Source organism: Mobula hypostoma, chromosome 9 (assembly GCF_963921235.1).
Source record: "Mobula hypostoma chromosome 9, sMobHyp1.1, whole genome shotgun sequence".
In the NCBI taxonomy this organism is placed as follows: Eukaryota; Metazoa; Chordata; class Chondrichthyes; order Myliobatiformes; family Myliobatidae; genus Mobula; species Mobula hypostoma.
Genome location: NC_086105.1, coordinates 6,055,972 through 6,070,678, shown reverse-complemented (window position 1 = coordinate 6,070,678; position 14,707 = coordinate 6,055,972). Strand labels below are relative to the sequence as shown.

Sequence of the window (14,707 nt, the reverse complement as noted above, 5' to 3'; positions counted from 1 at the left end):
TGATATCCACCTCCTTTTTCTATGACTTCACATGACCCTGAGCGGGGTGGGGGGGGGAGGGGCAGCTAAGCAGGTGCTACCCCTTGCCCAAGGGTGACCTGCTGGCTAGTGGAGGAAAGGAGCACCTTACACCTCATTTGGTAGAGTTGGATCTCCACCTGACAACCTTGAAATGGCAATCCTAAGATACTGTAAATCTCTTGGAATGATTTGACTGTGAAATCTTCAGTATGAAACACCGACGAGATAGAGTGGACCAAAAAGAATGTGAACCACTTTACCTTCTGGAGAAGCCTTCGCCCGCAGACCATTTACTTTAAATAAGATTGGGGTCCTAATAGCAACATTGAATTCAGCAATATCAGATAACCAGAGATTGCAGCATATCTGAACAAACCAGTTTTGATATAAGCAACACACATAAAATGCTGGAGGCCAGGCAGCATTTATTGAGAGGAATAAACAGTCAACGTTTCAGGTCGAGACCCTTCATCAAGGCTGGGAAGAAAGACTTGAAATCACAGTAAGAAGGTGGGGAAAGGGGAGGAAGAAGTACAAAGTTGCAGGTGATCGGTGAAACCGGGAGAGGAGGAGCGGATAAAGTAAGGAGTTGGGAAGTTGATTGGTGAAAGAGATCGAGGGTTGGAGAAGGGGGAATCTGCTGGGAGATGACAGAAGACCACGGAAGAAAGGGAAGGGGGAGGAGCACCAGAGGGAGGGGATGGACAGGTAAGGAGATGAGGTGTGAGAGAGAAACAGGAATGGGGAATGGTGAAGGGGAGAGAGCAATTACTGGAAGTTCTCCTATCAGACTCTCTCCATGGACTCTGAATAACCTCCCAAGTATGTCCAGTCTTTACTGATTTTATTTTCTGTTGCCTGCAGTTGGTTGAATTTCAATCCCAGAGTGATTAAGAGGCACTCATAATACCAGATAAGATAAACTCTGTCTAATGATTTATTATGGAAATTATTCCAAGACTATTGCAGTATGTTTTATACCAATTTTATGTTTAATCAACTGGAATATAAAAGCAAGGATGTAATGTTGAGGCTTTATAAGGCACTGGTGAGGCCTCATCTGGAGTATTGTGCACAGTTTTGGGCCCCTTGTCTCAGAAAGGATGTTCTGAAACTGGAGAGGGTTCAAAAGAGGTTCACAAAAATGATTTCAGGATTGAGAGGCTTATCATATAAGGAGTGTTTGAATTCTCCACATCACTAGAATTCAGATGAATGAAGCAGGGGAAATCATTGAAACGTATCAAATGTCGAAAGGCCTCAATAGAGTGGATGTGGAGAAGATGTTTCCTATGGTGGGGGAGTCTAAGACCAGAAGACACAATCTCAGGATAGAGGAATATCCATTTAGCACAGAGACGAGGAGGAATTTCTTCAGCCAGAGAGTGGGGAATCCGAGAATCCGTTGTCGCTGGCGGCTGTGGAGGACAAGTCACTGGGCATATTTAAGGCAGAAACTGATAGATTCCTGATTCGTCAGGGATACAGAGAGAAGACAGGAGATTGGGGCTGAGAGGGAAAATAGATCAGCCATGATGAAATGGCAGAGCACACTTGATGGGCCAAATGAATAGAATGGAATGGAACTGTCTTGTCATTGCTCAAGACAACAAGGTTGCGGTGCTACTCCAGTCCATGCAAAACAGATATTTACAATGTATGCAGTATGACTTAATTTTAAAATAATAAATAAATAAATTCTATGTTTACCGGACATACAACAAATGATTTTGATAGTCCATCACACTCAAAGGCCATTGGCTAGCCAGGGTGTAGCATTATTCATCTGCACAACAGCCATCGAGAAGAAGCTGTTTTTCAGTCTTACTGTCCTGGCTAAGATATTTCTGTATCTCCTACCCGATGGCAGGAGATTGAACAAACAGTGTCCGGGATGGGATTGGTCTTTAATGATGTCACGAGCATGCTGTAGGCCTCGAGAGTTGCAGATTGTCTCCAAGTCCGGTAGCTGAGTCCCAGTGACATGTTGAGCCATCCTAAATAACCATTGTGGTAGGCTAGTTCTGCTCCTATACCTTATGGTTGAATTTCAAATTGGACATAATTCCCCTTTTGGTGAATTCCCCAGTTCCCTTTCCATTATTTGTGGCCCAATAATGAAATTGTTTAAATGAATGAGTTTAAATTTGTGTTTTGTGTTTAATTTTTGTTTTAAATGTTTAGGTTGCTAAGTAAGAACTTCCACACAAAACACAAATGTAAACTATAGAGAGTGACAGTTATGTCCAATTTACTGGGGATAGGTATTTCCACCTCTCAGCAGCTACCTCTGTAAGTCCATAATTCTTCATAAAAATCAATTCAGCGTATCCATTATCCACCTTGCAAACACTCTTGGACTTCCATTATACTCAAAGCAATCACTCTTGGGTTTCCATTATTTTATCTGAAATAATCTCTGCAAGGTATCTATTTTTATGTTAGTATTCAATTCCAGTCATTCATTATCGTATATGTAAGTGGGCCAAGAGATCCATTCATCTCATTCCCAATGAGATCAATTCCAGATAGCTATTACTTTTTTATGTAATGACTTTTCAATATCCATTTTTTCATACAATCATTCGTAAGTTGCCAATTTTGCCCACTCAATCAATTGTAGAATTCGAAGCTTCCTATGTAAACTCTCCCACATCTGCTTCATCTTTAAACACACTTCTTTTTAATGATTATACTATTTTATATCAGAAAACGAATGGTTTAACAAAGACTTTCTTCAATTGCATGTCCTCCACTTTGTATTTTTATTCCTGCCAAATACAAAAAAAAGTATGCAGAGGTGGTTATCATTTATAAATATTCAAAATTTGTAGGCAGCCTACCTTTGTAAATCAATATCAGGTAAATGTAATACTTTAATATTAAATTGAACCAAATGGCATGAACCTCAAGTGATTTGAATAATGGAATTATACCTTTGGACTATTAGTAGATATTTTAAAGGATATAGTGGTGGAAATTGAACTGATAGTGAAAAAAGATTCTGAGATTTAAGTCAAATCCTGTATGACAGAGATATTTGAAATAGTTCACAGTATCATTGTATATTGTTTAATATTTTACATAATAAAGGACCATAGAGCAAACATCAAAGATAGTGCCAAGGGTTTTTGTGGACCTGAATGACTTCTTCCAGTTCATCCGTGAAACAGTTTAAACCTCCTGTTTTTGTGTCTCTTTTCTCCTTTTCAGGGTGGCCAGGGTCCTGTTGGAGTCCCTGATCTACAGCTGCACTCAAACTATGTTCTCTACGGACAGTGGGATCTCGCTGTTCGGAATTCACCGAGAGGCCTGCTATTACAGAAACTCCAGGAGTGGCTTGGAAGACAAGTGCCTTCGGGGTGCAGCCCTGAGGATGACCTGATTCCTCACCAATGTCATTGACTGAAGCGTGGTGGGAGATTGAAGCATTGCGACGGTCGGTGCAGCTACCAGAGGCCTCTGCACTCGGGCTGCCTCTCTCCCTTTCGGTGGTGGGAAAGAGTTTGTTGATCCTTGAGCCAGGGGAACTTGAGTAAGTGGCACTGCAGATTGTAACATCAAAGCAGGAAGCTGGTGGCCTCCCCTCTCGCTGTAGCAGGAGCGATGTTTCTCCCTTCCCCTTTAGTGTGAGAGAGGGCTGGTTGAGATGTCGAAGTGCTGGGACGGACAGTAGTTTTCACTGGACTCTAAGTCATGGTCTTGCTATTACATGGTGGGTTGTGGAGGGGAGCTGATTTTGCTGGAGTAAGTGGGAGGAGGGTTGATGCTTTTGCAGCAGCTTGTGTGTGGGATAGGGAGGCAGGCTTTGGGGTTCTAATGCTTTTATATCATCCATTGTTTGAGTTTTTTCTCTCTTCGTGGATGTCTTTGAAGAGTAAGAATTACAGGTTGTATACTATATATGTTCTCTGATACTAAATTGAATCATTGAACCATTGACCTTCAAGGTCACAAAACCTTGGTAAGAAAAGTATAATTCACTTGCCTCACAGGTGGTTAGGGTAGTTAAGAAAGCTTATGGGGTGTTAGCTTTCATAAGTCGAGGGGTAAAGTTTAAGAGTCGCGATGTAATGATGCAGCTCTATAAAACTCTGGTTAGGCCACACTTGGAGTACTGTGTCCAGTTCTGGTCACCTCACTATAGGAAGGATGTGGAAGCATTGGAAAGGGTACAGAGGAGATTTACCAGGATGCTGCCTGGTTTAGAAAGTATGCATTATGATCAGAGATTAAGGAGCTAGGGCTTTACTCTTTGGAGAGAGGGAGGATGAGAGGAGACATGATAGAGGTGTACAAGATAATAAGAGGAATAGATAGAGTGGATATCCAGCACCTCTTCCCCAGGGCACCACTGCTCAATACAAGAGGACATGGCTTTAAGGTAAGGGGTGGGAAGTTCAAGGGGGATATTAGAGGAAGGTTTTTTACTCAGAGAGTGGTTGGTGCGTGGAATGCACTGCCTGAGTCAGTGGTGGAGGCAGATACACTAGTGAAGTTTAAGAGACTACTAGACAGGTATATGGAGGAATCTAAGATGGGGGCTTATATGGGAGGCAGGGTTTGAGGGTCGGCACAACATTGTGGGCCGAAGGACCTGTACTGTGCTGTACTATTCTATGTTCTATCAAGAGCCCATTAAAAGAAGACCAGCAAACACTCAATGTGCAGAGAAAAAAGCATCATGCAAACAATCACCGCAAGCAAATAGTGTGATGAACTGATGTTCAGAGTGTCCCGTGGTTCAACATCGTTCTGTGCAGAGCTGGGTCGTGGAGCAGTGATCTGCACTGGCCTTTCCCTCACTTTGGGCCCCAACACTCTGACCTTTTCAGTCTGGCCTGGAGCCTGAATCTCCGTCCAAATGCTGAGTTCACTCACTTCGATATGCTCTGGGGCCAGGACCCCACCGTCTCCATTCAGCCTGTCACCGACCTCTCTGATTCGGCATGGCACTTAAAACCATTGAACCTTAGCCCTTCCTCGCTCTGGGCAACGGGCCCACTGCCTTGCCTTGCCTCGGTTCTGCCACATCAAACTGCCTCCAAGTCCAAAGGGAAGTTCCAGACTATTACTTGCGATGATCATTTGCCAGAAAAGTGTTGTTTATCAAAGTATTTCATTGCTTTCCTTGTTTAGGCACCAGCCAGAAGTCACTGAGATTCACCAGTACCATCTCAAACCAGAAGTTCCATGTCAAGACACAGAAGACGCCATGGTCATCCACTGCAACCAAGGCAGACCCTTGTTCGTACCACTGGACCCAGACTTCTGAGCTTAAGAGAGTAGAACTTCCCAGTGCAACAGCTTTTACACTTTAACTACTCCACCGTCACAGGTTTTCTGTCATGGTCAGATACGATGGACAACTATCAATGTGTACCAGCTCACGTAACTGAGCAAATCTTAACCAACTGTGATAAACACAAGAGATTCTGCAAATGCTGGAAATCCAGAGTAACACACTTAAGAACATAAGGAATAGGAGCAGGAGTCGGCCATCTGGCCTGTCAAGCCTGCTCCGCCATTCAATAAGATCATGGCTGATCTGGCCATGGACTCATCTCCACCTACCTGCCTTTTCCCCATAACCCTTAATTTTCCTACAATGCGAAATTCTATCCAACCTTGTCTTAAATATATTTACTAAGGAAGCCTCCACAGCTTCATTGGGCAGAGAATTCCACAGATTCACCACTCTCTGGGAAAAGCAGTTCCTCCTCATCTCCGTCCTAAATCTACCCACTCGAATCTTGAGGCTCTGTCCCCTAGTTCTAGTCTCACCTACCAGTGGAACAACTTTCATGCCTTTATCTTATCTATCCCTTTAATAATTTTATATGTTTCTTTAAAATCTCCTCTCATTTTTCTGAATCCTAGCGAGTACGGTCCCAGGCAAAATGCTGGAAAATGTTGGAGGAACACAGAATGCTGGAGGAACTCAGCAGTCCAGGTAGCATTACTAGAGAAGAAGGCGGCCAGTGATGTTGTGGGGATGGAACTGGACTCTCTGACGGTGGTGTCTGAAAAGAGGATGCTGTCTAAGTTGCATGCCATCTTGGACAATGTCTCCCATCCACTACATAATGTACTGGTTGGGCACAGGAGTACATTCAGCCAGAGACTCATTCCACCAAGATGTAACACAGAGCGTCTTAGGAAGTCATTCCTGCCTGTGGCCATCAAACTTTACAACTCCTCCCTTGGAGAGTCAGACACCCTGAGCCAATTGGCTGGTCCTGGACTTATTTCCTGGCATAATTTACATATTACTATTTAACTATTTCTGGTTTTATTACTATTTATTATTTATGGTGCAACTGTAACGAAAACCAATTTCCCCCGGAATCAATAAAGTGTGACTATGACTATGACTATGACATTCGATGCTTCAGGCTGACACCCTTTGTCAGGACTCCAATCTCCTTCCAGGTCCTTACTTCACCCTCCCTCTTCCATCTACCTACTTTCCCACTTGCCTGGTTTCACCGATCAACTGCACTCACTCCCCACCCCCCCACACACACACACATTCTTATTCTGACTTCTGCCACCTTCCTTTACAGTCCCAGCCTAAAACGCCCACTGTTTATCCCCCTCCCGTACATACTGCCTGTCTTGCTGAGTTTCTCCAGCACTTTGTGTTGCTCCATATTTCCATCATCTGCAGAACCTCCACTGTTTATGACATTTTTATATTTAGAATAACAAACTAATTATACTGAGCAGCACGCACAACGAGCTGGAAGAACCCAGCAAGTCGGTCTGCTCAAGATTGCCAAGTCTCTTACATGTCTAATTATATTGGGACTTCAGCTTATTAACTGGAGGAAATAGCTGGTTGAATAATAAATTTTGATGAGAAATTATTAGGAATTCTGATTTTTCTACATTTCACATGGAGTCCCAAATATGCAGTATTACTTTAATCTGTCACTATTAATGTGACATCTGGTAATAACGACCCAGTTAAGCATCAGGGTGGGGGTAAATAAATGAAGAATGGGGTTTATCTGTGTGAGAAAAATTAGACCTGAACTCCTCTCATTAAATGAAAATCCCCTTTCTTCCCTCCCTCCCCCGCCCCCACCGACAAGGTTTCAAGCTTGTTTCCAACTCTAGACATTTATAAAATATTAACCAAAGGAATGATGGATTATTTTCAGTTCCCATTGGTTAAAATGAGAGAGAATAAAAGTCAAATTTTCCTTTTTGATTAATATCCAGTGATCCATAGAAAGGAAGTACAAATGTGAAAGTCAGGTGATTGAAAGGCCTGCCAGTGTTCGGTGTCCTGGCAGACACATGAAGGATAACCACTTGGGTCTGACACTGGAGCACTGACAACCATTCTGAATCAAGCACTTCTGAGACATGCCAGCTTCAGTAGGAAACAGAAGTGAAGAATGCAGAATGGGGCTCCAGGGCTTTGAGGTCCTGAATCATTTTTATTCTGAATCCCGATCCCATACACTGTTAAAGTTCAAATTTCAAACTAAATTTGTTATCTGAGCACGTTTATGTCACTATGCACAATCTTGAGATTCCTTTTAAAATTTATTTTTATTGAGACACAGTGTGGAACCGGCCCTTCGAGACACACCACCGGCAACCTCCGATTTAAACCTAGCCTAATCACGGGACAATTTACCATGACCAATTAACTTCCCAACTGGTCTGTCTTTGGACTGTGGGAGGATACCTGAACACCCGGAGAAAACCCACACAGTCACAGGGAGAATGTACAAACTCCTTACAGGCAGAGGTAGGAATTGAACCCAGGTCTCCGGTTACTGTACTGTTATTGTGCTAACCATTACACTACTGTGTCTCCCATTCACAGGAAAATAAAGAAATACAACAGAATTTATGATACATTTCACTACACATAAACAAAGACTGACGAACAACCAATGTGTATAAGAACACCAATCATGAAAATAATATTAAAAGCTAAGTAAATAATACAGAGAACATGAGTTGTAGACTAATTGAAAGAGAGTGCATAAGTTCTGAAGTCAGTGCAGCATTGAGGTGAGTGAAGTTGTCCACTCACCCCATTTCCCTTAAGAGTAACCTCATTCCTCTTCAAACTCTGAAGTTAACAATCATCATATTGCTCGATGGTCTCTCTATTTCAAAGTCCCCTTTCCTCCTTAAGGGAATATGTAATGAGATTTCTACAGATGTACCATGGAGAGCATTCTGACTGGCTGCATCACTGTCTGGTATACAGAGGATTGGGGAGAGGGGTGGGGACTCTACTGCACAGGATCGAAATAAGCTTCAGAGAGTCGTAAACTTAGTCAACTCCAACATGGGCCTCCGTTGTATCCAGGACACCTTCAAGGAGCGATGCTTTAAAAAGACAGCATCCATCATTAAGGACCCCCACCACCCAGGTCATGCCTTGTTCTCACTGTTACCATCAGGGAGGTGGTACAGAAGCCTGAAGAAACACACTCAACAATTCAGGAACAGCTTCTTACCCTCTGCCATCCAATGTATGAATGGACATAGAACCCATGAACACTACCTCAATACTTTTTTTATTTCTAGTGTATTTCAGAGACATTCCTCCGAGATGCAGCACAGAGCATCATAGGAAGTTATTCCTGCCTGTGGCCATCAAACTTTACAACTCTTCCCTTGGAGGGTCAGACACCCTGAGCCAATAGGCTGGTCCTGGACTTATTGCATAATTTACTGGCATAATTTACATATTACTATTTAACTATTTATTACTATTTTCTATTACTATTCTATTACTATTTATTGTTTCCATGACTATTACTATTTACTAATAGTAATATTACTACTACTATTTCTATTACTATTTATTATTTATGGTGCAACTGTAACGAAAACCAATTTCCCCCGGGATCAATAAAGTATGACTATGACTATGTAACCGGATGACCGTCGGATCTTATTCAATATCGTTAAAAGTGTACTTAGGCAGCCTTCTGGGTAATGCTAGAATAGTTGTCTGTGCCTTTAAGGGGAGACAGTGATGTCATTACACACATGCGGGATAGTGGGGAGACAATTTTGCTTTCTGCTGAAGACGTGGTAAGGTGTTGGAATTGGGTTCTTCCCAGTGCGTGCTGGGCATGCTGAGGAAAGGTGAGCATTAATTGACAATATCCATGTGAATTCGTTTATGCTTGTTGGCGGATCGAGAATATTGGTAATTTGACACGTTTTACATGTGGATGCTTTAGATTTCCACAAGTGAAGGAATCGACGCTGGGTAGCGTGGCTTATACCAAGTTCCTCACCATCCAAGGAGGTCAGTCTTCCTGTGATTTAACTACCAGGCAATACTTTGTAAAAGTTGTGCCAAAGTGTACCTTTTGTCTAACTTTATTGTATCGGGACTGATTGTGCATGTAACCGCGTAGCGTGAATGCTTAGTCTCTGTTCGGAAGTTCAGCACATGTGTAGCCCCCCCCAGCCAACCTCAGGGTCGCTCAGCTCGCTGTCCAGGGAAACAGCCCTCGGCCCCGCCAAACTGGGTAATAGTTTGTGTGGATGCTGTGTGATGTACCCCACCCCGCCCAAATAACAGACAATACACCAGATACGATTAAATGATTTACAGTTTATAGATATTACTGGAACTATATAATTAATAGAGAATAAAATATAAAAGGAAAATAAAAGATGCCACACTTATCAAAGTTCAATCTCTTCGTGCACAAACAGTTGGAGCTCAGGACCCTTCTTCTTCACCCTGCGACCCCTCGGACCACCTCGACCAGCCGCCTGGGACCAACAATGGTGGTCAACCAGATGCTCCACACGAGTCCGTCTCTGTCTCCCCTCCTCACCAAACGCCTGGCTCGGGATCCGACCCTGTTAGCGGACTCACAGCACCTGGTCCATTCTCTGACTCTCTCTCCCGCCTTCTGCCCAAAAACCCCGCGCATACAGTATCTTCAAATACACCAAAAACATAACAACTATTCCAATTGGTTCATAACATCTTCTTATCAGTAACGTGATTCAACAAACTGCTAGCAGGAAGAACTTTCTCAGCATTTAACATAACAAAGAAGCATTCCGAAGTATAACATAACAAAGAAGCCATTTTAATTAGCCTACACAGTAACATAAAAGACGGAACCCCCTTACACGTGTGTACGTCTTAGATGAGATGTATTCACTCACATTTTTTGCTGTTATGTATAAGTTGCAGGGTGGGTGGGATTCTAATGTTGTTTGTATTGTGTTCCTTCAGGATTGCCACTACCGTATTTGTACTGTATTAGTTCTGGTATTTTTATACTGCATACAAAATTCTGTCCATACACAAGGGTGCAGAGCGAAAGTTAAACTGAGATTGTAACGGCAAGAACTGGTAGTAAATTTATTCGTTTTGTTTCGCGACCCTCTTCTGGCACTTAAACATCGAAAACTGACAAAGGAATTAAAACCCAAAACAGTCTTTGTTGTCCTGAGCGTGTACTTTTCCCCAGGCTACACTAGATTTGCAGTACTTGTTTAATTTAACTATTTCATGTATATATTTCCTTATTGTAATTCACAGATTTTTTTCCATTTTTATGTATTGCATTGTACTGCTGCCACAAAGACAACAAATTTCACGACATATGCCGGTGATATATAACTACCAACAGAATAGTACCATTCTCCTTGGATAATAAACTATAGCTTTGAATCAATGAATGCAATCAGAATATACCATCTTCCTATGAAATATGTGTCACTGACCTCTTATCTGAATGATGAATTGACAGAAAGACTCCTGAATTGTAGTGGACCTGCTTCAGTGTGATCAGAACAGTGAACTCCCGTGTGTATCTCAGTTTCTGAGAAATCTGTTCGACTGCAATTGGTGATGCTTTCAGAATCCTTGCAGTATCTGTAAGAGAGGGAAAACAAATAAAGCAAGAATAACTCAGTTATTTTCCCACAACTTGGCCAGAAATCTCTCAAAGAAAACTACTAAATGGCCACGGTTTATTTTCCACAATTGCTTCAAACTACCTAACTGCATCAGCCACCACAATTTTGTAGTTTTATTGTGGTTCAGTTCATTGTTTCATCTCAATGTCATCATTATGTGCCTTGTCATCTGACATTGGCAATCATGGTCTTTCCATGACCATAATTACTCTTGGCAAATTCTTCTACAGAAGTGGTTTGCCATTGCCGCCTTCTGGGCAGTGTCTTTACGAGACAGGTGACCCCAGCCGTTATCAACACTCTTCCGAGATTGTCTGCCTGGGGTCAGTGGTCGTATAATCAGGACTTGTGATATGCTCCAGCTACTCATACAACCATTCACCATCTGCTCCCATTCCTTGACATGACCCTGATCAGAGGCTAAGCAGGTGCTACACCTTGTCCAAAGGTGACCTGCAGGCTAGTGGAGGGAAGGAGCGCTATACCACTGGCAGAGATGCATCTCCACCCCGCAGCCCAATCTAGATTTCATCTAGGTTGGCTAAAAATAATAGTCCATTGTGTTTACCATCAGCTGAGATGTTATAAGACTGATAATTATAAGCAAGGTCTGATATTGCCCAGCCATTAAACAGTCACTAATGATCTGTGAGGTCGCCCCTTGTTTTGTTACAGTGCAAAAATAAGTGGTAGCTTAAGACTTCCAAAAACTCCAACAAAATGATTTTATTTGGTATGCTTTCCCATTTTGGTGATATTAAAACATGGAAATCAAACTAAAGCAAAACAGAAGCTTAAACGCAAGAGATTCTGCAGATGCTGTAAATCCAGAATGCTGGAGGAACTCAGCAGGTCAGGCAGCATGTACGGAGAGGAATAATATTTCAGACCAAGCCCTTTCATCGGGTCTTGAAAGGAAGAGGAGGAGAAGAGGAGGAAGAAGGTGGTGGGGGGGCGGGGGAGGGGGTTGTGGAGAAAGGATTACAAGCTGCAACGTGATAGGTGAAGCCAGATGAAGGAAAGGTAAGTGGGTGGGGGAGGGGGAGTGATGAAGTGAGAGGCTGGGAAGTGATAGGTGGTCAAGGTAAAGGGCTGGAGAGGAGAGTGGACCACGGAAAAAACAGAAGTGGTTGACAGGTAGGTGAGAAGAGAAGAGAAGAGAAAGAGGTAAGCCAGAATGTGGAATGGAAAAGGGGAGGAGCCTCTGTAAAATAAGAGTTTCTTCTGTGACATTTCTTGACACTCAACTTGAAAAGAAAGTCGAATATCAATGTTTTCAGTGAAAGTACATTCTGAATTGTGGTTATTCAAACTTGAATTCATAGTTCTGAATGAATCAGCTGGTAACCTTCAGAAAATACAGAGAGGCGGACAGACAACATCACAGAGTAGCTCACAGCTGTCAGCACATTCTCACATTGCCCTTGTAATCAGCAAACATGACATCCTTATGGTTGGTTTCTCCAGACCAAAACAGTTTGCCCAGCAGAGTTTCAATCAGAGTGGTGTATGACAGATGCACAAAATGGGAGGTAGAAATTACCCAGCCATGAAGTGCAAAGAATTACTTAAGTAAATGATCCTACTTGATGTTGTAATTTAAACACAGTTAGAAAATTGCATATACTACATAATCAAAAACGGAGTGGGGCGCTAGCAGGTTTCCTTGTTACGTTTTTGTTATTGATAGTCAAGCTTTAATCAATGCAGTTTGTGGTCTGGATTCTGTAGTTCACATTATGATGTGTTTCTGATATCTGGTCACTGCTTTTTTGTTGCTATTTTGGACGTTTTTAATTGGAGCGGCCTGAAGATAACGAACAACACAGCGGTAGATTGAACTGAACTGAATGTGCTTGGACTCTTTCAATTTTGTGTTTTACATCCAGTGTTTTTCACTGTTTTTTTGTTGTCATTTATATAATTTGTTTTTTTTAAGTGTATGGGGAGGAGGTTTGATGTTTTTCTTTGAATGGTTTCCATGGTTTTTCTTTGTTTCATGACTGTTTGTGGGGAAGATGATTCTTAGGATTGTATACTGCAAACATATATTGATAATAAATGTACTTTGAATCTTTGATAAAGAAATTGTCTCTTTGAATAACTCAGTGCTATCTCTTCACGTAATGACAGCTGGTTTGTTGAGGAAGTGTCTTCCTTCGTTATTACAGAACTCTCCTAGCCCTTGTAAAAGCAAAGATGATTACATCCATAGTTTTTTTTCTTTGGAGAATATGCATAAAGGTACAGCTGAGGGCACATCTAGCTGCTTAAATTGTAAAGCCATTGCTAGTTAAGAACAGCAAGGGGGCATTGCGCAATGATGTTGGTCTAGGAAATGCTAGAGAAATAACAAGAGTCAAATGCTAAAATCAGTGCAAAATTCCTTCAATTATTCCTGGCCAACATAATCAAGGACCACCCATCCCCTCGTATACACACACAAACACACACACACACACACACACACACACACACTCACTCAAAATGCTGGAGGAACCCAACGGGTCAGGCAGCCTCTTTGGAAAAGAACAAGCAGTCAGCTTTCGGGCACAGACGCCTCTTCGAGTCACATCGCCCAGCAACCCTAGCCTAGTCTCAGGGCGACCCACGATGACCAACCAACCACCAAATCAGTACGCCCTTGGACCAGGGGAGGAAACTGGAGCACCCAGAGGAAACCCATATGGTCATGGGGAGAACGTACAAACTCTTTTGTTTTCTCATCTCTACTAGCTCAATGCATTTATGCCTGCAATGATCTGACTGGATGACATGCAAACAGAAACCTTTCACTGTGTATGTGACAATAATAAACCAGCCTTCAAGTACCAATTACATCCATGATTTCTATTTCCTGATGACAGAGAAGGAGGCCATTAGTCCCATCATGTCTATGATAGCCATTGCTCACTGAGCAATGTCATTTCCTCACTGAATTTCCCCACATTCCCATTAACTACCCCAGATTCTGTCACACTTTACACACTAGTCATCTGATCTGACCCATCGCTAATTGCTGGATGAGAAGTCACGCTTCATGATTTGCTCACAAAAATGGAAAAATTACCATCACTTGACTTTTTTCATTGTGTGTTGTGAGATTTATGGATTTTCACTGCCAACACAAATAAATTTTAAAGCAGCCGGTATCACTGCTTTGTGTGGTACATCACCACAGAACGTTTTACATTTAATGTTTTTAAATTTTCCTTTCCAGCTCTCTCAATTTTTCTTACATTTTTTTTTAATTTCACTGATTTGAATCTAGTTCACTTTCATTCACTCTTCAGCATTCAATTTGTTCATCTTCTCTTTCAAAATGCTATCGACTGGAATAAAGTTGTGAACCTGACATTATTCACAAGGCCATGAATGTCAGAATGTTGCTATACTGACACCATTTCACATCTCCCTCTAGTTTGTGGCTTTAAATCAGGGTTCCCCCACACTGGCTCCATGGACCCCCTCAGTTAACGGTAGAGGTCCATGGCATTAAAAAAGGCTGGGAACCTCTGCTTTAAATTGGTATCGTCTGAAAGATGAGGTATGGAATCCAGCTCATAATGTTGTGTATTTAATAATTCAATAATATTTGAGTAATGTTGTAAATATATTGTTTGATTAAGCATTCTTTGTTGTTTACATATTTCATTACGGGTGTATGTAAAAGTACATAAATCCCATATGTTATCATGTCACTGCGTCATATTTGACGCCTTACTATCAGAATCAGAGTCTGGTTTAATATCAC

At 42.0% G+C, this 14,707-nt stretch overlaps 1 protein-coding gene across 1 annotated transcript in view; it reads right to left on the bottom strand.

Moving 5' to 3' along the window:
* Window positions 1-14,707, bottom strand: part of LOC134351477 (protein kinase C-binding protein NELL2-like) — a 374,438-nt gene that overhangs the window by 268,142 nt on the left and 91,589 nt on the right. Inside the window, exon 7 of the mRNA XM_063057673.1 lies at window positions 10,759-10,909. Coding sequence (XP_062913743.1) covers window positions 10,759-10,909 — 151 coding nt within the window. The remainder of the gene's footprint in view (window positions 1-10,758; window positions 10,910-14,707) is intronic.